General features: G+C 40.7%; 1 protein-coding gene across 1 annotated transcript; it reads left to right on the top strand.

Moving 5' to 3' along the window:
* The first annotated feature begins 646 nt into the window (after window positions 1-646).
* On the top strand, window positions 647-17,776 carry mri1 (methylthioribose-1-phosphate isomerase 1). The gene is made up of 6 exons (XM_079813333.1): window positions 647-1,009; window positions 4,768-4,991; window positions 11,446-11,615; window positions 11,691-11,867; window positions 11,940-12,164; window positions 13,453-17,776. The coding sequence occupies exons 1-6, from the start codon at window positions 878-880 to the stop codon at window positions 13,584-13,586; spliced, it is 1,062 nt and encodes a 353-aa protein (XP_079669459.1). The 5' UTR covers window positions 647-877; the 3' UTR covers window positions 13,587-17,776.
* Window positions 17,777-22,059: the final 4,283 nt, after the last annotated feature.

Genomic DNA, 22,059 nt, shown 5'->3' with positions numbered 1-22,059 from the left:
ACTAACAGGAAGAATCTCCAAACTAACAATATATTTGACGCAAATTAATCCAAATATTATTTGCAAATAGTCCCAAAAGAATTAGACCTAGAATTTCATTCATGTTTCTTTAAGCTTTATAAAAAATAAAATGTATTTTTCTCTAGATAAGACCCTATTCCTCGTCTGGGATCGGTCAGAGCCTCTGAAGCCCTTCCTTTAAAACTGCACTGATTTGGACCTTCAGCCGTTGGTTCCCATTTAAGTCCATTATGTGGAGAAAAATCCTGGAATGTTTTCCTCAAAAAACGTAATTTCTTTTCGACTGAAGAACGAAACACATGAACATAAGATGGGGGGGGGGGGGGGGGTAAAACATCAGGACATTTTCATTTTTAAAGTGAACTATTCCTTTAAGAAGGACCATTCCTTTACTTTAAAGCCCTCTGAGGTGAATGACGACATGAAATGTTCAACCAGTGTGTATTTAAAACGCATTCTTCCACAGAAAAACGCTTTTCCGTGCTCTTCATTCGGTGTGAGTCGCTTTGTTCGCCGCTTTACCGCGAGGCTTCATCAACAGCACCGCACACAAGCCTCGGGAGCGCGCAGCCTCTGCTGGAGGATGGAGGGTGACTGACAGGAGTGGGCGGGGCCAGGTGGGCGGGGCTTCCTGCCAGAGCGAACAAGGGCGAACACGCGGTTCCGCGAGGCGTGCACTCTTCTCCCCCAGTCCGTGCAGGCCTATAAAACTACGCCCACACCTCGCGATTCGGGATTCACGATTCACCCCGCCGCGTTTAACACACCCCGAATCCACACGAGACGGACCGACGGAACCCGTCACACATCGGCGACCGCGCTCCCGGGATATCTTCAGCCGCATCTCATACGGGTCATGACGCTGGAAGCGATCCGGTACCAGTCCGGGTCTCTGCAGATCCTCAACCAGCTGCTGCTGCCGCACAAGAGCGTGTTCGACGAGATCCACTCGGTGAAGGACGGCTATGAGGCCATCAAGAGCATGAAGGTACGGAAGGCCCCGTCGACGGATCCTCTGCCCGGTTCCGTGCACGCACGTCCGAGCATCTCAACGCCGGCCAGAGGATCCTTTGTGTCGGATCAGAGCACGGGGTCGCGCTTTGTTCGTGCGTGTGCATGTGTGTTCTGCATAATTCGCGCTTGGTGTGAAGTCTCTGTGAATACACACTCACACACACCGCACGACGTTAAACCGCAGTTAATTAAATCCCACCGATCCTGCACTGTGGTGAACGCTTGTGTGCGCGTTCTCGCGTTCAGTCCGTTTATTAATAATATATGCGTGCGTCTTATTTTGTTTTCCGACATAACTGAGAACGCGTATGATGTAAATGACATGCCGTTGTAAATGATGATGAATGTTACATTGGAACGGAACTTGGAACGTTCGGTGCGCGTTCTTGCGTTCTGTTTGTGTTCTATTTTTTTTAGTTTGATTGACAGGCTGATCGTTCATCGGTGTTTCCGCATCTCAACACTCATAAAGTGTCCAGTTATTAAGAGTTTTGCGTGTGATCTGCACTATTGTGTTAATTAATTGTTGGTTTATGCACAGATGTGTCACGTGGATGCTTGTGGCTGCTTTTTTTAAATGGCATGTCAAGTTAAAGGGACAGTGCACCCCCTCCTAAAAAAAAATTGTCATTAATTTCTCACCCTCATGTCGTTCCCAAACTCGTAAGACTTTAATTCATATTCAGAGCACAAATTAAGAGATTTTTAATGAAATCGGAGAGATTTCTGTTCCTCCATTGACAGCTACGCAACTACCACTGTGACCAGTGTTTTAAAAAAGTGTGTGACAGGTGTGTGTGGGCTTTAATTTATCGATATAGACCTCATATTTAACGTGAGAGTTTCATTCTTGCCTCTAAACACAATATATCATTAGCGCCGAGATTTTTCCTCTGAATAAATGCTTAGATTCACGAAATTTGTTTGCATTCACTAATGGTCCAGTGGTATAATTTTTTTGTCAGAGGTTCTGTGTTGTGTGTGTGTGTGTGTGTGTGTGTGTGTATATATGTTTTACTCATCATCAGTGATTGTATATCAAGAGCAAGGACCGTTTTTGGCGCATTTTGTTTTGTGATTGAACTGGAACGAATAGAGGCTCCGCAATGGCGTTAAAGGTGCACTATGTAACTTTTTTTTTTTTCAGTAAAATATCCCCAAAACCACTAGGCCAGTGTTATATATTTTGTTCAGTTGAGTACTTACAATATCCCAAATGTTTCCAACTATTTGTAAATCGTGAGAAATTGCTATTTTAACAGAGGAACCGGGACGTGTGAGGGAGACGCCTGTTGATGACATCATATCTGCGTTCCCCTCTGTGTCTGGTTTTATTTTGCAGAAACGCTTTACTCTCACTGCAGTGTGAACAAGTGTCATAGCAGCCGCTGAGAGAGAACACACAGAGCAACGTCATAACATCATTATCAACACACTCAGATGTGTCTAATATGATCAACAGAGCTGCGTTACCTCATACTCATGACCGCCGGCGACTGTGGCATAATAAAAGTCCCGCCGGCCAGTGTTAATTTCGTTGACGAATAATTTTTGTCAACAACCTTTTTTCACAGACGAAAACGAGACGATGACTAAATAAAAACTAGTGTTGGATGACAAAAACTATGACGAAAATCAACTGTCATTTTCGTCAACAAATAAAAACGAGACAAAAATGTTAGGGAGGGACGATTAGGGAAGAGATTCAGTCAGAACTGATGTCCTGTGTTACAGATGCGCACATTTGAGTTCTCCAGGCTCCGGCATCTCCAATCCAGCGCTCCAGAGCGGCTCAATCAATGAATATCGCACATTTATGCCAGGCAATTGTTTATGAACTAATGCTGATGAATAATGACAATTTTTACTTTACGATGTTTATATAGTAATATGTATTAGACGGTTGTAACAGCCTATTTTATCTCCTCATCTGAACTTGAATGAGCTCCTGCAACTGCAATAGTAAGGCGCATACATTTCAAAATAAGAGTCCCAGGTGTATTTCGAGCTTGTTTATAATTACAAGTCATGCGTTATATATTAGTTTTTGCTTACACAATAAACTGTATTTAATTTCATTCCCATTTAAATCATAGTCAGGAGGAAAGACCAGTATTTGACACACTTTCAATAAGGTATCAGGTTATAATAGTTAACTAAAACCATTAAAAAATTCTGAAATAGTTAACTGAAATTAAAAAAATAAACTTATTTGAAGCTTTAGCTTAATCTGATATGGCCTACTAACTAAACAGAAATACAAAGTTATAAAAACTATATAGATGTTTTTAGAAAACAAACAAAAAAGTGAATTGAGCTCTTTCGTGTATTTTTAATGTCAAAAACAAAATGTCAGTTCAAGTGACAGTCGGTTATGTAATTCTTAAATGCTTAATGTATTACAATTTAACTAGACTCATTCCATTTTAGGAGACTAAATACTGTATTTAGTCGACTAAAATCCTATGATATTTATTTAGTCGACTAAAACTAAAAACAATTCAGGTGACTAAAACTAAATGGCATTTTAGTCAAAAGACTATGACTAAAACTAAATCAAAATTTGCTGTCAAAATTAACACTGCCGCCGGCGACTGTGTCATAATAAAAGTCCCGCTTCTCGCGAGGCGTGTGTTGCGTTCATCTCATTAACAATAACTCCAGCGGTTCCTCAGCTCCACAACACTCGCTCCTGCTTCTGCTTAAAACTACAGTAACGTTAATAATCTCATCCATCAACATGATTTCTGCCCGTTTCTTTCCCACCGGCTGTGAGCTGAAGACCACATGTCCCAGGATTCTGCACTCAAACCTGCCGTCATCAAACTACGCCTTTGTTTTGAACAGGCGACCTCTAGCGGACGGAAAAGTTACATAGTGCACCTTTAAGCGATAGATTGAAGACTGAAATCTGTGACTCTGATACCAGCGCCGGATCGCCTCCTATTTAGCAAACGAATGAAATGATGCTCTCAACTGGAGATGTTCTGTTTGCATTGGGTAGGTTCATCCATGCTGCGAGATGTTTCAAAACCTGGTGGGACATGCAAATTACGCCTATGACGTTGACGCCTCCTATGGATTGAGCGGTTTAGTCCACATTTTCGGATCGACTGAAGCGTTCGTTCTCCATCCCTTTAAACAGTTGTTGGCTTTTTGAACCCATTGACATCACAAAGGTGTTTTTCTTTCTCAAGCCGTGCAGTCTTGATTAATGTGGTGCATAATTAATGTGTTGGGGTGCTGGTTTTCCGGCAGCCATGTCTGCGCCTCATTAATAGTCGTTACTGCAAATATCTCGCATGAATTATTGATCAATCGAGGATCGAGGGGTTTGGCCCTGTGACTGTCACGAGTGCTTTACTAATGAGCGGGACAATCACGCGCAAGCGTTTAAGATCCTGCCAGTCTTTCTTTACCCTCCATTCATCCTCACAAAGCGTGCCGTAAACATAACAATGCTATTATTAAACCAACAGAGGTTTAATAAGGTTTAATGCACTGACTACTATGAAGCTTAATTAAAAGGGAAATGTCGTTTTCCTTGAAAAAATGTGTCCACAAATACTCCAAACTGAGCTTATTCATCGGTCTCATTTAATAAACGTGGAGAAATGCGTTTTTTCCATTCCAGCGAGCTGATTTTAGACCAGTTTAAATGGGTGGTTTGTGAGAGCTGAATGCGTGAGGATTGGGTTCTGACTCCCTGGCGTGTGACCTTTCACCCTGCAGGTGCGCGGCGCTCCCGCCATCGCCATCGTGGGGTGCCTGAGCCTGGCGGTGGAGCTGCAGGCGGGCGCTGGGGGAGACGACCTGGTGTCCTTCATCCGGGACTCTCTGTGCCACCTGACGTCCGCACGGCCCACGGCGGTCAACATGGGCCGAGCCGCCCGCGAGCTCATGGAGTTCACGGAGAACGAGAGCATGGAGAAGAACACAAAGCAGCTGAGACAGAGGTGATTTGGGGATATGTGGTGATCTTGTAATGATATTTATTCAGAGACTTGTTGGAGGCACGTTTAATAGCAAGATTTGCAGACTCGGCTTTGTTTTCTCGAGTTATTCCTGTCTTAAAGTTGAATAGAAATTGTGTGAACACACATTTTATGCTATTTCTGCTGTTTTTTGACCAGATTATGTTCAGAAATTGTCTAACGTGGCTATTTGAGACCCGCTTGGTTATGAAGAATTATTTCAGCTTTCAGTTATTTATTTAATATTTTAAGCTTTTACAAATATTTAAAATATTTCATGCACTATCTGGGACTTCAAAAGGGCTCGAGATGACTTAAAAGTATTTAACCCTTTAACTGTCACCCCCCTTTTTTAGAATACACATGAAAATGCACTATCCAAACTTAAAGGGCTGTAATTCAAGAATGCTTTGGAATATAGACCAAAGTTTGGTCTCGTTTTAAAGACGACATTCTGCAGATTATTGCTTAAGTGAAAGCAATTCAAAATATGAAAGTATGAAATAGTTATGGAAGTTTAAATTTACTGTAAATGAAAAATACTGTACTAAATATTTTTTATTTCATATAAAATATATATTTTACAAAAAAGAATTTACTCTAAAATTACTATAAAATCAAAGCCATATGTCTAACCAATTTGTGTTCCAAATTTGAAGTTGATACCACAAAAATTGAAGTCCCCATGAGATGTTGTTTAGGGTGCTGTACCAAAAATAGCCACCGGGTGTCATTCAAATTCCATTTATTGTTGTTTTGATGCATTTTCCTGTAAATTTCTGTCCAAATATTACTTCCATCACATAACAGTCACCAAATATGGACCCTTGAGACTCAGACCTTTCCGACAATATGCGTTTTGTCAAGATTGGAAAAGATTTTGAATATAAAGTAGTTAAAATAATTGTTGTAATATGAAACATGACAGCGCCCACTAGGGGAGGAGCCCACTAGAATAATTTAGAGTAACGTTTCCATGGCAACACAATGTCCGATTTCAAAACGGTTTTCACAGGATGAATTTTGAGTTTGTAAGCTTTCAAATGATACCTAATTTGTGATAATTACTTAAATATATGATATGAAAAAAAGGCGATCAAAAAAAGAGCACCAGATGGCCCACCTGTGGGACGGTGACAGTTAAGGGGTTTAAATTATTATTAATATATTTAAAATAATCAAACTCTAATTTAAATTACAATGCTAAAAAACACATAAAATCTCAATTATTTCTTTAATTTAATTGATTTAAAAACGATTGATTTCATTTATAATATTAAAATGTAATAAAAAATGAACTTTGCCATCACAGGAAAACATTTTACATCAGTTTTTACTCTATTTATAATATAAATAATAAAATTTTAGTTTTCTCTCTTAATAACAGAAGAACATCGTTAATAAAGAGCGGGTACACACGTATATACACCTCAATTAAATAGCCTACATTTTGAAAATAAAACCTATAAACGAGACTCAACATCCATTTAAGCATGCGTGTTTATTTTAGTACTTCCGTCAGTAAAACAGCACACCACAGCCTGTAGAACATTTCAATAAATATCACTAAATAATGGTAATATTAGAAAGTTAAATATTATAGTTTTATATTTCCTCAGTGAGGTGTGTCATAGGCCGCTTTGCGCTGAAAGGGATGCGGGACATGAGCAGGAAAGAGAGCATCGCTTTGCTAATATCTTCATGTTTTCTCAAATTCTCCTAATGTTCCAAAACTAGATTAGAAAGTGTGTTGTAGTAAAAGGTGTGAAGAGCGAAATTCTTCCGCAGGGTCAAGAACGTTAGGCTTTGTTTGATTATGCTACTGCGAGAGAAAGCCAAAGTGTATGAAATGCGATTTAGCCTTCGCACATTAAATCTAATAACAAGCACAAGCTGTGTTAAATAGTTTGAAGTAAAATGTATCTGTCCTACAGCACCGTTTTCTACATTACCACAGTAAATTATGCAAATATACTCCTAGTTAAAAGCAAACAAAAGGAAGAAACGTGTATAATCCCCTGAGAGATGTAAATGAAGATTTGGGAAAAAAAGAGATTTCGTGTTCAGTAGATTTAATAGAGTAAGCCTATTGTTAAATTTGTGGAAAACCAGATCGCAAAACGCAAAGCTTAAATTTGGCTCACCTCACAAAGCCTTCCTCTCTCGTTCGGCATGGATCCGTTTGTTTCCATGGCTGCGATGTAACATTTAATTGTGAACCTATTATTTATTTTGTAAATAAAGCTTTGTGCTTCACTCGTGTCATAATGTTCACGTAAAACAGCTTCACATCAGTGCTGGGCGGTATGATCAAAAATTTATATCACCGTATTTTTCAAAATTATATTGGTTTCACGGTATATGACCGTATGTATATATTTTTTTTCCTATGCATGACTGGGTGTTAACCACATTTTCTACTAATTGAGAGAGGATGCCACGGTAGATTGACCAGAATGCCCTGTTTTACTGTCATGATGAGTGAATACACACTAGAGTTAACCAATAAAACACATGCAACACACTCATTACAGACACATGAATATTATAATATGACCACAGAGAGAGAAAACGAGTTGAGGGCACCTTAAACATTCTACAAATCTAACCCTATATAACAACAAACTGACAAAACGAGGGAGAAACGCGGAAGAACAAGGATATCTTCAGTATTTAAGAGCACTACAGTCTCTGAACAAATGGCACGTCAGTTTAACACCGAGAGAATAAGACAGTTAAATTATTTGAATTGTCAGTCTATTTATTAACTCGCATCGTCTTCTGTGTAGCAGAATAACCCGTCGTGTCATCTCGGTCGTGATCAGACGTACAGTTCGGTGTCCTCTGCATAACGTTACATTTCATTTGAAGAAGATGTGATGAAATATGTGCGCATACACGCTGCTGGTTCATGTTTACAGCACTAGAGTATATAAAATATGGCCATAAAAACTTAAACGCGCTCGCTCCGGTCTATATGTGCTATAATATGATCCGTGTGGAGAATGTTAATCGCAGCGCTCCGTGCAGAAACCGCGCGCGCGCGCGCCGCATGTAGTTTGAATTCTCCACTGTAATCAAGGGCTGAATCCGAAATCGCCCCCTATAACCTCAAATAGGGCATTATTTGAAGGGACAGCCATTTGTAGTGGTGTCCGAAACCAAAGTGGACGTTATTGAGTGCACTTATTCAATCCCACAATGCACCGCAATAACCAGTGTACAGCCGATGCACACACAACTCACTCATTTTCATTCACTCCTTCAAGTGAACAATATAAGTGGATAACGTAGGGAATAGTGAATGAGGCTTTAGGGGGTGATTTGGGATTTACCATAGGCTGTGATGTGATCTCTGTTGTGCGCTCACTACAGTGCAGCAGTGAAACGGGACCCCTCGAACGGTGACGCGCCGCGTTCCGAACGTTGGTAAAGCGACATATACCGGTATTGCGGTATCATCAAAAATCATATCATAACAAAAATAAATACCGGTATTCGGTATGAACCGGTATACCGCCCAGCACTAATTCACATACAAAAAAAGTGTTTTGGCCGACCACCGCCGGTGCTAATCATCCATCGTGGTGTGGTTGTCACGTTTACCGTCACAGCCCTAATGTCCATAATAATTATATAATAATATTGTCCCTGTAATAAGTTGCTTTGGATGAAAGCGCCAAATGCACAAATGTAAATGTCAACCCATTATACTGTTTACACATACGTTTTCTTTCTCAACTGTTTACGTTCACTTAAGACAGAACTGACTGTGTTAGTGTGAGTACTCGACAAGATCCGCATTTTGACATTTATTTTGTGTGTTTTTGACTGTTTAAGCACAATAAGCAGCAAAAAAAGAGCTCAATTTGGTCCTCAGAGGCAGCTTTATATGCACACACTCTTGCTGTGAGCACAAAATCTGTGGGAAATGCGAAATCCAAGCCCTGTAACACCAACAATATTCATCCAGAGCAAATGGAGCGAGTGAGTGAGTGGAGGCGGGGTTGTGTGTCACTCGCTGTCAGAGAGCGAGACACTAGCCGCATTTCCATTATCCTTCAAATTGCGCAAATTGAAATTGCGAATTGAAAATACGCCCAATGGAAACGCGTCAATTTTGCAAAAACTCCCATATATTGCAAAAAAGTTTTTACGCTCGCATGAGGTGGTTTTTCAGGCAATTCGAAAAAGGAAATTTTCGCAAAACTGCAATGGAAACAGTTTTTTCGCATTTACAGGTCACCTGGTACGGTCACGCATTGCCCTCACATAGGGCCTACATATCTTTTTTTTTTTTCCACTCAAGTATGTACGAGATCTTATGTCGTTAAAACGACATATATTTTCTCCTGATAAGGAAAGTGGCGTAACTTTATAATGACGGACCCCGGTGCAACCACAAATATCATAACTATCTATAGGCCTACTGTAATTATGACATATATTCTGGGACATGCGTAGCTTGTAACTTTATAATGACGGACCCCGGTGCAACCACAAATATCATAACTATCTATAGGCCTACTGTAATTATGACATATATTCTGGGACATGCGTAGCTTGTAACTTTATAATGACGGACCCCGGTGCAACCACAAATATCATAACTATCTATAGGCCTACTGTAATTATGACATATATTCAAGAAATGTATTAAAACAGAAAGACACTATAGTTTCAGCCTTGCTCAAAGACTAGGTCAATCCATTCCCGACGATCTTGGTTTGCTTCTTATTTATTAATAAATATAGCCTACCTAAGGTGCTTTCCGTGCCATCAGTGCTATAACACGCACGTCTCTTACCATTAAAAATAATGGCGTGCGGTGGCTGGGATATACATAAACCTAACAACATGCGTAGTGGCGTAACTTTATAATGACGGACCCCGGTGCAACCACAAATATCATAACTATCTATAGGCCTACTGTAATTATGACATATATTCAAGAAATGTATTAAAACAGAAAGAGGCTATAGTTTCAGCCTTGCTCAAAGACTAGGTCAATCCATTCCCGACGATCTTGGTTTGCTTCTTATTTATTAATAAATATAGCCTACCGCCAAATAGTTGATTAAACATTGATCAAAATTAAAATACAATTTATACAAAACGAAATTAATTTTAAAGAAAGACTTTATAGAAAACACAATTCATTTGTGCTCAAAATCCATGTCTCCAGACATATGCGCATCTGATTATGTGCTTTACTCATGCTGCTCACTTTTCATAATCAACATATGAAATTAAAAGATTATAATATTTAAACATAGCCTAACTATATGAAACTAAATAGGCTACGTTTTCTTTAACCCTCTTTCCGACGAAGTCGTTGTCGCCTTTTGATGATTTTTTTCCTTATTCCAGCGGAAACTTAAAATACACTGTCATTTTTAGCCATACAGATAAGTGCAAGACATAATTATAAACTATAAACTGTCTACTTTTATTTGTGTACACTCACGATAACAGCAAAGGCCGTGGACTCAGGGAACAGATTATTTTGCACTCCACTCCAAACGCTGTCTTCATTTCAAAAATATATTTTGTTTATTAAACGCAAAGTTTTTAATTTCAAAAGCATTTCTAAATTCATTTTATACTTCCAAAAAACGAAATTCCGAGCCAAAATAACGAAGTGGTAAAAAAACCTTTGAGTTACCACCATGCAAAATCAAACTTTTCGCTCGTCTCTGTATGTGGCAATGCGTCACAATAACCTGCGTTTGTAAAAGTCGATCATTCTTTACAGATGATGGTATGTTTGGACAGAAGACGAGTTCTTTATTAAACTCATAAAAAAACAATAGAATATAAAATGCCACAATTTATCATAACACCTCATATGTGCCGCTCAAGTGTAAGGTGCTTTCCTTGCCATCAGTGCTATAACACGCACGTCTCTTTCCATTAAAAATAATGGCGTGCGGTGGCTGGGATATACATAAACCTAACAACATGCGTAGCATGATTTTTGGAATGATTTATCACGAGAGGAAAAAAAATGTTTTAGTCGCATAACATCAGTTAATGGAAACGCTGTCATTTCGCAATATTTTTTTGTCGACTTTTAGAAAATATCGCAAAAGTTTTGCGCAAATCTGTAATGGAAACGCGGCTATTGGTATTGTGTGTCTATTCTGTGGGAAATCGGTATTGGAAGCATTTCAGATATTTCCGTGTCGAAAAATCTATATTTTTGACAACACTAAATTGCACTTAGTTTATTATTTCAGATTGCCTTTTTTAAAAGACTACAATTGAAAAATGTATGCATCATATATAAATTTAATTCAACCGCGTTTGCGGGTGTTAATGTCAAGCCTTGTTTGCATGACTTTTAACCTCCAACAAAGGCTTAATACCATAACAGGCTAAATTTGATTTCTCTGCCTATTAATGTGTTTCTCTTTTGGCCACGCCCCTGCTGCAGCGTGATTGGCTGGATTGAGGAGATGCTGGCGCGAGACTTGAACGACAACAAAAAAATCGGCAACTACGGCGCCCAGCACATCCTGTCCGGAGTCCCGCGAGACTCCGTCACCATCCTCACACACTGCAACACCGGCAGCCTCGCCACCGCGGGGTACGGCACAGCTCTCGGTGAGTCTGCGTGCGTGTTGTCCGTGCGCCGGTGTGGACACGGTCAACATTAACCGCTGTAACCCATCCATGCAGGAGTGGTACGGTCGCTGCACGCGCTGGGTCGCTTGAAGCGGTTGTACTGCACAGAGACCAGGCCCTACAACCAGGGCGCCCGGCTGACGGCGTACGAGGCTGTCGCTGAACACTTCCCGGCCACCCTCATCACAGACAGCATGGCGGCGCTCGCCATGAGGGAGAAGGGCATCACAGGTGACACGCGTTCGCTTGAGTTTGGTTTCTGTGTCAGGTCTGTCGGATGCTAACCTTCCTGTGCGCACACAGCTGTCGTCGTCGGAGCGGACCGGGTCGTTGCAAACGGCGACACGGCGAACAAAATAGGCACGTATCAGCTGGCCATCGCTGCCAAACATCACGGCATCCCGTTCTACGTGGCGGCGCCCAGCACGTCCTGCGACCTGAGTCTAAAGAGCGGACGAGACATCGTGATCGAGGAACGTCCACCTGAGGAGCTCACCAGCATCAATGGGGTTCCCGTAGCTGCACCTGGTGAGAAACTCACTTATTACACACAAAACTGGCACACTTTTCAATCCTCAAGTCACCGACATTGTGCAGACTTACTGCAGTAACGCTAACTGTAACCATGGTATTGTGGCAGACATGTTTTCATATCAAATTGTATGATATTCTTAATATAGACATTGATGTATTAAAGGAGTAATGGACTATAATTACAGTATTTGTTAATCAAGCTATCAGTGTTATACTGAATTACACTCTTTTGAACTGTAGTGCATGTGTGGCACATCTTCACCTGCCATTGTGTTTTTGCGCTATGCTAATGGTGATTTGTAAATGTTCAAAGCAGCCGGTTATTTTAGCGAAGAAGGGGTGAGAAAGCCAGAAAAAGATGATTTGTGTGTGTGTGTGTGTGACCGCAGGGCTTAAGTGAGATTTGAAACAGAGCGGAGCTGCTTTTAATTAAAGGGTTGTGATATGAGAGTGAGCGAGGGAGGAATGATCCTACATACGTGTGAAAATAGACGAGGAAGAGAGAGACGAGTCAGAAGCATCAGATTAATTAAAGCTGTGGCGTTTAATAGCTGCCGGCGTCTCTGGAGGAGGGGGGGGGGGGGCAGATTACTGCACCGCTCTCATGAACTCTGCGGGCTGACGCACCGTGGACAAGACCAGGAGTTTGGGATGGAAGAGCTGCCCCCCCCCCCCCCCCCCCCCATTCATCAATGTCTCATATTACGTGGGAAAACCAATGTGAGCTAGATTACTGTCTGTAGAGTGAAGTTGTATAGCGTTACTTTTACAGAACTGTTAGTACTAGACATCTAACAACAGACTAGTCGATTAGTAAGGTCAACTAGCCCCCGTTTTGCTATTTTAAAGGTTGCTCATTTTGTTTGTCTCCTACAATGGGGTTACGTCATGCATCCAAGGTTAAAAACACTTTATTGTACAATATGCATTGCAGAAACGCCTAAAAGAGACTGAAAGCGGTTTGTTCAAAGTGTCGGTCTCTCTTAACCCCTCCTCGACCAATCAGAGCAGAGTAGAACAATCACAACAGACTGGACCATCTGGCCAATCAGAGCAGAGTATGCCTGGGGAAATGAGGGGTTTAGAGAGACCGGATCTTCAATCGAACCAGTTTCAGATTTTCAGAAGTCTCAGTTTTTGTTGACCAGAACAAAATTACAAAAACTTCTATTTTCACTTAAATTTTACTCTTAGTACAGAAAACAGGCTAATTGAGAATGAGCTGTAGCGGTGTGTGTGTGTGTGTGAGGAGCTCATCCTCTGCTTGTGTCTGTGTTTGCAGGGATCGACGTGTGGAACCCGGCGTTCGACGTCACCCCTCACCAGCTGATCACGGGCGGCATCATCACCGAGCTCGGCGTGTTCCTGCCGTCCGAACTGCAGGCCGCTCTGACGGGGAGACTCACTGCTCTGTGAGGCACGGGTGTATCCTGCACCTCACACACACCTCGCCTGCGTCTCTCTCGTCATGTCCTCACCTCACCGTGGTGGAAGCTGCACCTTTAAATACACACACAAGCATCAGCACTGAGGTGTTCACTAGGTACACGCACGCTCCGTTCAACTCAAGTGGAATAACACAACTGTACAACCCAGGGATGCTTGTAAACACACACACACACACACACATGCAAACAGACACACCTTCTCCTTCTCTCTGTGCGTACAGCTCATGTCACGCCATCTCATGTCTTCGTGAAAACCTCATTCATCTTTTCCTTTTCCCACTCGTTTGTTCCCCTCGATCTGGCTCAGCTCCAGTTTATATCAGGAAGTGTTTCACAGAGATGGCAGACAGTGGGCAGGCGTCCAGGACATTCAGACCATTTCAAAATGACAGGCTTAGGTTTATTACGGGTTCAACGGATGTCCTCTAAAGGGTGAATCTCACACAACCTGTGGAGAGCGTGTCTCATATTTCACCCCAAAATTAAAAAAGGAAACACAATCTTTTCTAATGAGAGTCACTAGATTGTAAACAAACTTTAAGTTGGCTTGAAAAAGCCTAGCCAGAAGGTTTGAGGTAGTTTTAAAGCTGTATGTTTTGAAGGATTTCAGTTTTAGTTTGGTAGTTTTAAAAGCCAGATGGTGTTGATATGCGGTCGCCTATTTTAGGACCTTGAAGATTTTGCTTTGTGACTTTATTTTAATGACAATTATGCAGATTTCCCCTCCATATTCTCAATACTATAATACAAAAAAGTTCAAATGTATACTATACATTAGATAAAATACCATATTTATTACTGTAATAGTGTAAAAAAAATCAAAATACAAATCAAATTAATACAAATAATTTAGAAATAACTGTCCAGTAGTTTAATTTACACGACCGTTCAAAAGATTGGGGTCGGTGAGGTTTTTCTGAAAGTCATTTTTCACAATATTACTGTTTTTACTCAGCCAATTCTAGTCAGAGTATGAGTCTGCTCCGCTCCGTTGGGCTCTGATTATGGGGTGTTTCAACCGAACCAGGAAAGCCCTCAATTGGATAGACCTACGACCAATCAGAGCAACGGAGCGACGCATAACTTTAGTTGTCAAATGTCAACAGAAAGTCCTGCGGGCTGTTTTTCAATGTCCGCGGGTTGAACCGACCCCAATTATGTGATATTTACACCCAGGAATGTTAATTTTAGCAGGCAACCCTGCCAAAAAACACATATTTTACCCCCAAAAGTCTTGCTATTAGGCTTGTTTTGGGCTTGTTTTGTGGTAGCAATTGGGCGGCTTGTGGCAACCCTGTCTGCACACACACTGGAAGTAGAAGAAGAAGATGAGTGTAAACGATCTTTGCCGGTGTTGTAAACAAAATTTAAGGATACACGGAGTACTTCCCAACACCATGGTGCAGGGAACAGTTGTTATATCCTCCATGGTGAGCGTGATTTCACCAAGTACATGATTCTGGAACAGCATTCCAGTCAACCAATCAGATTTGAGGGGCACGTGTAGAGTTGGTCACGTTTAGGCTTGCAATCAGGGTTGGGTGCTTCTACATCAGTGTTATTCACCTCTCATTTCTCTCTGGTTTTTGGGATAACTTACGGGTAGGGTTGGATTTGGGGGTAGGGATAGGGTTAGGACTACATTTTCAAACCGGAATGTTGATCCAGGAGCGAGTCCCAATGGTGTTGGTACCAAACTTTAGGCGTTCTTCTGCATTTCGAGGCTCTGTTTTTGAGCATTGCCATAGGAAAGGCCAAGGGAGAGATGGTGATGTCTTCTCCCAACGGTTGCGATGCTGTGGTAAAGTCGGGTGTTGTGAGGCGAGGTAATGTTTTACCAGATTTGTTATTAGCATTGGTACCTGAAATAAATGAAACTCCAGTGTGCAGGAAGGAAGGGAACCGAGGAACAAGACGTGCAGTTCCTTTCCTTCCTTATTAGCCATCTGAATGTGATCCCGTTCAAGGCGTCCCGAGAAGCCTGCTCTTCCAGCCTTTTCTATAGTTGTGTCAGTTAAATGGGTTTATTTCAGGTGCTTAGCGCCAACACCCTGAAGAAAACCTTCAATATTCAGAAGGGTTGTGTGGCGAACGATCCTTCTTTTGGGATCCGCACTCCCCCTGCTCTTCACCAGGCTTTGGGAATCATTTGCTTTTCCCATACCGCCCTCACGTTTCTCCAAAGAAGTTTTCATTTGTAAGGATGCTTTTTCCTCCTTTCTGCGTCGATCTCTTAATGTCTCCGCTTGGTGAGACTTCTTTCAAAAACAAAATCTTAACCGACCTTCTTTTTTTGCATTACAATAATGAGAATTTTGGTGGGAAAATGTATTGAATTGTCATCTTCAGGATCCTAAAGTCTTAGCGACGCTTTATTCTGAATGCCATACCATATGGTTTCCTTTTGAGCTGAAGTTGAGACTTTTGGGTCCGACTGCTTATCAGTTATAATAAGAGATGTAAAATATAAGCCCGGTTTAGATAAGGGCTGTACTTAAATGTACATATGTAGGATTTATCAGCATATAATGCACCGGTCCTTTTACAGGGAGTGCCAATCGAATCAAATGTTACTGAATCAAAATGTTATATTAACATTTAGAAAGATTTGAAACCTGCAGTCGAACAAATCAAATACACACAGAGCCTATGAACATTCGTGCGCAGACGATTTGTAACGTTAAGCAAATACAGTTTGTATTTAATAGAGCATGTATTTAGTTTCGATATACCGTGAACGTACAATTACCAGTCAGTGATCTGAACGTCAATATTTCAGGTTCATCTCGAGCTCGGTGTCTGACATTCCCGCGGCGAATAATGATTTCCACTCACAAGCAACAGCCCGAGTTTAAGTCCGTCATGTGTCTGATCAGGGTGTAGGGAACGGTGCTATGGAGCTAGACGATACCTCAAAAGAGATCCTGAACTCCTCTAGTACTTCCACTTTTTTTGTAGTTCCGTGTCGTAGTTATTCTCACACACACACATAAACACAGGCGAGCGAGGCTGATCTTGGGTCAGAATTGTCGTTTGATTGCAGATCTGATCCGGGATCAGCGGTGCGAGTAGGTCAGTGCTTCTGCTCCGTGTTACCGAATGTAACGAGGCCTGAGATCCTCACTGCCTTACGAGACCAGCAAAAACACCCCGCCCACTGATGTCCGATTGGCTGAATGAGACGGAGCCACGCCCACTTCTCAGAGAGCGCAACCCGCTCGTATAAACGTATGAAAAGAAACCAAATTCATCATCTTCCCCCACGCCATCAGTGTCACATTAATTTAGATAATAACCGGATCACACATGGTAATGAATGCGCATTTAATTTCACAATGTTTAAATCGAAAAAATGTAGCACCCAAACACTTAGAGCAGCTGTAAATGTGTTCATCGACTTTTTTTTCTTCAAATTCTCACATAAATACAGCTCGAAGAAACATGTTTTTTGTTTTTCGTTGATTTTTAAGACCAGAACTATGAGCGGAAAATCTGGAAAGAGTCATAATAAAGACAAATGTAGCATCATCCGTGTGTGGATTTGTGTTGTTCTGGAGGTACACGTTTTATTTTCACATCAAATTGATTTTGATTTTCAGTTGTTTTGGAGGATTGCGCGAGCTGATTATGTTTTTATGTATATCTATACACTGTATATCCATGAATTGTGATTCTTGGTGATGAAACTGTTGTTTAAAAGCTTTCATTGAGAGGTCCTCCATAGAGACGCGACGAGCAAAGAGAAATCTCAATATCTCCGACATGCATGGCCTGGCTCTCGTAGAAACTGTGAATCAAGCAGTTAGTGTATCCGTATATTATTCGGTCATTTATTCTAATACAAAAACATCTTTATCCAAACTCGCACATGAGAGAGAGCCGGTAGATGGGCCAGTCCAAATAGCGGACGGTTGGAGTCAGGACCGCTCCATGTGCTGGCGTTTGGGTGGGACGTCCGTCTGAGAGGACCTCTCCGTGTTTCTGTTTGTTCTCGTTCTTCTAATTGATGATAAACTGCTGGGTTTGATTTGGTATTCTGTGGAAGTAGTTGAAGAAAAAACTATTAGACTGGATGTTTTTTTTATGAATATAATATACAACATGCATAAATAATGAGATGTCTGTTTCACATCAGTACAATAAACAGAGAGAACCACTGTTGTGTGTTTGTGGTCATTATTATTGAGCTGTGAGACAAAAGAGGCCTAATATTAAAGCAGTCACATTAACTTGTCCTGGATCTTTTATCGTTTGATTATACCATGAAAACATCTTTCAGAACTCAAAAGTTCCCCTCAGGTCTAGATGAACATTGCATGAACAAATGACTCATTATAAAAATCATATATATATATATATTACACACTCACCTAAAGGATTATTAGGAACACATACTAATACTGTGTTTGACCCCCTTTCGCCTTCAGAACTGCCTTAATTCTACGTGGCATTGATTCAACAAGGTGCTGAAAGCATTCTTTAGAAATGTTGGCCCATATTGATAGGATAGCATCTTGCAGTTGATGGAGATTTGTGGGATGCACATACAAGGCACGAAGCTCCCGTTACCCCACATCCCAAAGATGCTCTATTGGGTTGAGATCTGGTGACTGTGGGGCCATTTTAGTCCAGTGAACTCATTGCCATGTTCAAGAAACCAATTTGAAATGATTGGAGCTTTGTGACGGTGCATTATCCTGCTGGAAGTAGCCATCAGAGGATGGGGACATGGTGGTCATAAAGGGATGGACATGGTCAGAAACAATGCTCAGGTAGGCCGTGGCATTTAAACCATGCCCAATTGGCACTAAGGGGCCTAAAGTGTGTCAAGATAACATCCCCCACACCATTACACCACCTCCACCAGCCTGCACAGTGGTAACAAGGCATGATGGATCCATGTTCTCATTCTGTTTACGCCGAATTCTGACTCTACCATCTGAATGTCTCAACAGAAATCGAGACTCATCAGACCAGGCAACATTTTTCCAGTCTTCAACTGTCCAATTTTGGTGAGCTCGTGCAAATTGTAGCCTCTTTTTCCTATTTGTAGTGGAGATGAGTGGTACCCGGTGGGGTCTTCTGCTGTTGTAGCCCATCCGCCTCAAGGTTGTGCGTGTTGTGGCTTCACAAATGCTTTGCTGCAGACCTCGGTTGTAACGAGTGGTTATTTCAGTCAAAGTTGCTCTTCTATCAGCTTGAATCAGTCGGCCCATTCTCCCCTGACCTCTAGCATCAACAAGGCATTTTCTCCCACAGGACTGCCGCATACTGGATGATTTTCCCTTTTCACACCATTCTTTGTAAACCCTAGAAATGGTTGTGCGTGAAAATCCCAGTAACTGAGCAGATTGTGAAATACTCAGACCGGCCCGTCTGGCACCAACAACCATGCCACGCTCAAAAGTGCTTAAATCACCTTTCTTTCCCATTCTGACATTCAGTGTGGAGTTCAGGAGATTGTCTTGACCAGGACCACACCCCTAAATGCATTGAAGCAACTGCCATGTGATTGGTTGATTAGATAATTGCATTAATGAGAAATTGAACAGGTGTTGCTAATAATCCTTTAGGTGAGTGAGTGTATATATATATATATATATATATATAAGTTGTGTGTTTGTATATACAGTCTTGCTCAAATGTTTACACACCCGTTTACATCAGTTTACACAGCAATGAGAATACTTTTTGGGCGCTAAAACAGACCAAAATAACGACTTTATTCAACTATTTTGTTCTAGCCTGTGTCAGTCTCCTACGCAAGTTTCCATTGTAAATACAGGTGGTGCTCGCGTAGGAGTCTGACACAGGCTAGAACAAAATTGTTGAATAAAGTCGTTATTTTGTGCCCAAAAAGTATTCTTGTCGCTTCATAACACTAAGGTCAAAAAAATTGACTATTTTAACAATGTCTTCACTGCCTTTCTGGGCCTTGAAAGTGGTCATTAAGTTGCTGTCTATGGAGGGTCAGAGAGCTCTCAAGAGTTCATCAGAAATATCTTCATTTGTGTTCTGAGGATGAATGAAGGTCTTACGGGTTTGGAACGACGTGAGGGTGAGGAATTAATGACAGTTTACATTTTTGTGTGGACTAACCCTTTAACTTCTTGAGCAGTTTGAGCTCCAGTAGCTCGTCTGTTTGATCGGCCTTCGCTCCACACGTGCATCAATGAGCCTCGGCCGCCCATGAGCCTGTGGCCGGTTCTCCACTGTTCCTCCTTGAGCACTTTTGATAGAGACTGACCACTGCAGACCGGGAACATTCAATACAGACTAAATAAGTCTATCAAAACATTTATTTTATGGATTGATTATCAAGAGTGCAGCTCTATCACAGGTGGGGCTCCAAGAGAGTCTAATAATTAGCATACATGGCACACTATATTACAGGTATTCAATTATAGAAAAGTAAAATGTAAAGACAATACATGTAGGATAGATAACACAGAAGAATTTTTTTTTTTTAGAAAAAGCAGGAAAGTTGTAGTTCTTTGTTCATATCCTCAGGGAATAAAGACTCAAGGTTAAAGCTCTATCTCCGCCTCTTCCATGAGGTCAAATCCTCTCGATGCTTCATGTCAGACAAAGAGTGTTAAAGCGGAGATATATCATCCTGCCTGTGAATGGCTCTGTGTGTTTAATGATTCTTGTGTGTAATGCGCGTGTGGTTTTATAACAGAGAACACGGGCAAATGATAGCCTAATGCAAATCATTTGCACTCTTGCAGGTAATCAATCATCTGATCCGGTGTGTTTTTAGTGTGGAAGGATGTGGAAATGATTTACATTTGATGTATTTAGTGCAGGACGTACAGTTAAAGCATGGAAAGCTACCCTGGACATCGACAAGAGGACACTCTAAAAAATGCTGGGTTAAAAACAACCCAAGTTGGGTTGAAAATGGACTAACCCAGCGGTTGGGTTAAATGTTTGCTTAAAACAACCCAATTGCTGGGTTAGTCCATTTTCAACCCAACTTGGGTTGTTTTTAACCCAGCATTTTTTAGAGTGTAGTCGAAGAAGAGATGATGTGTGTGTGTGTCCGTGTGAACAAGCTTATCCCTCAAACTAGAACTCCTGGAAGAAACTGTTTTTCCCAGTTTACAAGACCAGCTAAAGACCTGATGATTGTTTCTATTGTATCCTGATACGGAAAAAAACATGGAATTCAATAGGGTGTCATTTCTTATTACACACGCACACGTGTATATATATATTTAATATTTAAATATATTTAAAAAAATTGTGCGTCTATACACCACTGTTCAAAAGTTTGGGGTCAGTAAGATTTTTAGGGGCGGAAGAAATTAAAGAAATTAATACTTTTATTCAGCAAGGATGCATTAAACCGATCAAAAGTGAAAAGACATTTATAATATAGGCTACAATATATTTGTATTTCAGAAAAATGCTGTTCTTTTGAACTTTCTATTCATCAAAGAATCCTAGAAAATTAATGTACAAAACTGTTTTGAACTTTGATCATAATAATAAATGTTATATCAAATCAGAATGATTTTTCTGAAGGATCATGTGACACTGAAGACTGGAGTAATGATGCTGAAGATTCAGCTTTGAGCACAGGAATACATTACACTTTAACATATTCAAATAGAAAACAATTATTTTACATTGTTATATACATATATATACACACACACTGCCTTTCAAAAGTTTGGGATCGATAAGATATATATATATATCTTATATATATATATATATATATATATATATATAGGCCTAATTTTTAATTAAAAAAAAAAATAATGTTGCTCCGAAGCGGCAACTTCTCTTGAAGCCGATATGGAAGTGCCTTAAACTGCAGTTCATCGACTGGCCGCTAGAGGCAGACTCCAGAAGGAGCAGAATCTCATTGAGCTCGTGTTATAAAGGTTATAAAGCAACTTTACAGCAGATTAAAACATGTTTACAGTCTGGGACAAATTGTGCTTTTGGTCTATACGGCTAATTTTGCCCTTCATGACGACGGGAGGGGGGGAGGGGGGGGGGGGTTATTTTATAACTCATTCGTTTACATTATATAAAGCCTTAAAGTTCTGCATAATTAAGGGCGTGGCCACTTTGAGTGACAGTGACGCCTGACGTCACGGACACTACGTCCATATTTTTTTTTAAACAGGGTTACCGTTTGAATATTGAAAACTTATGTGAATATTGAGGCAATGCCAAATAATCTGTGACTCAAATGTTTTGTTTGGATGTTTCTAATTTTATTTGTAGGCTGTTTGGAACATATACAAATTGATCAGTATTATGTAGTATTTTTTATTTTATTTTATTTACAGGATAATGTTGATTCCAAAAGTACGATGTGCTTCCTTATACAACTTTTTGTTTTACTTGGAAAATATCACATTCATGTGAGAAAAAAAAGTTTAAATGTAAACAATATTAAATATATATACATAATAATATTA

The sequence above is a fragment of the Gobio gobio genome (genome assembly GCF_949357685.1).
Source record: "Gobio gobio genome assembly, chromosome: 3".
NCBI classification, from domain to species: Eukaryota; Metazoa; Chordata; class Actinopteri; order Cypriniformes; family Gobionidae; genus Gobio; species Gobio gobio.
The sequence above is the reverse complement of the archived record's forward strand: the minus strand, read 5'-3'. Positions and strand labels throughout refer to the sequence as shown.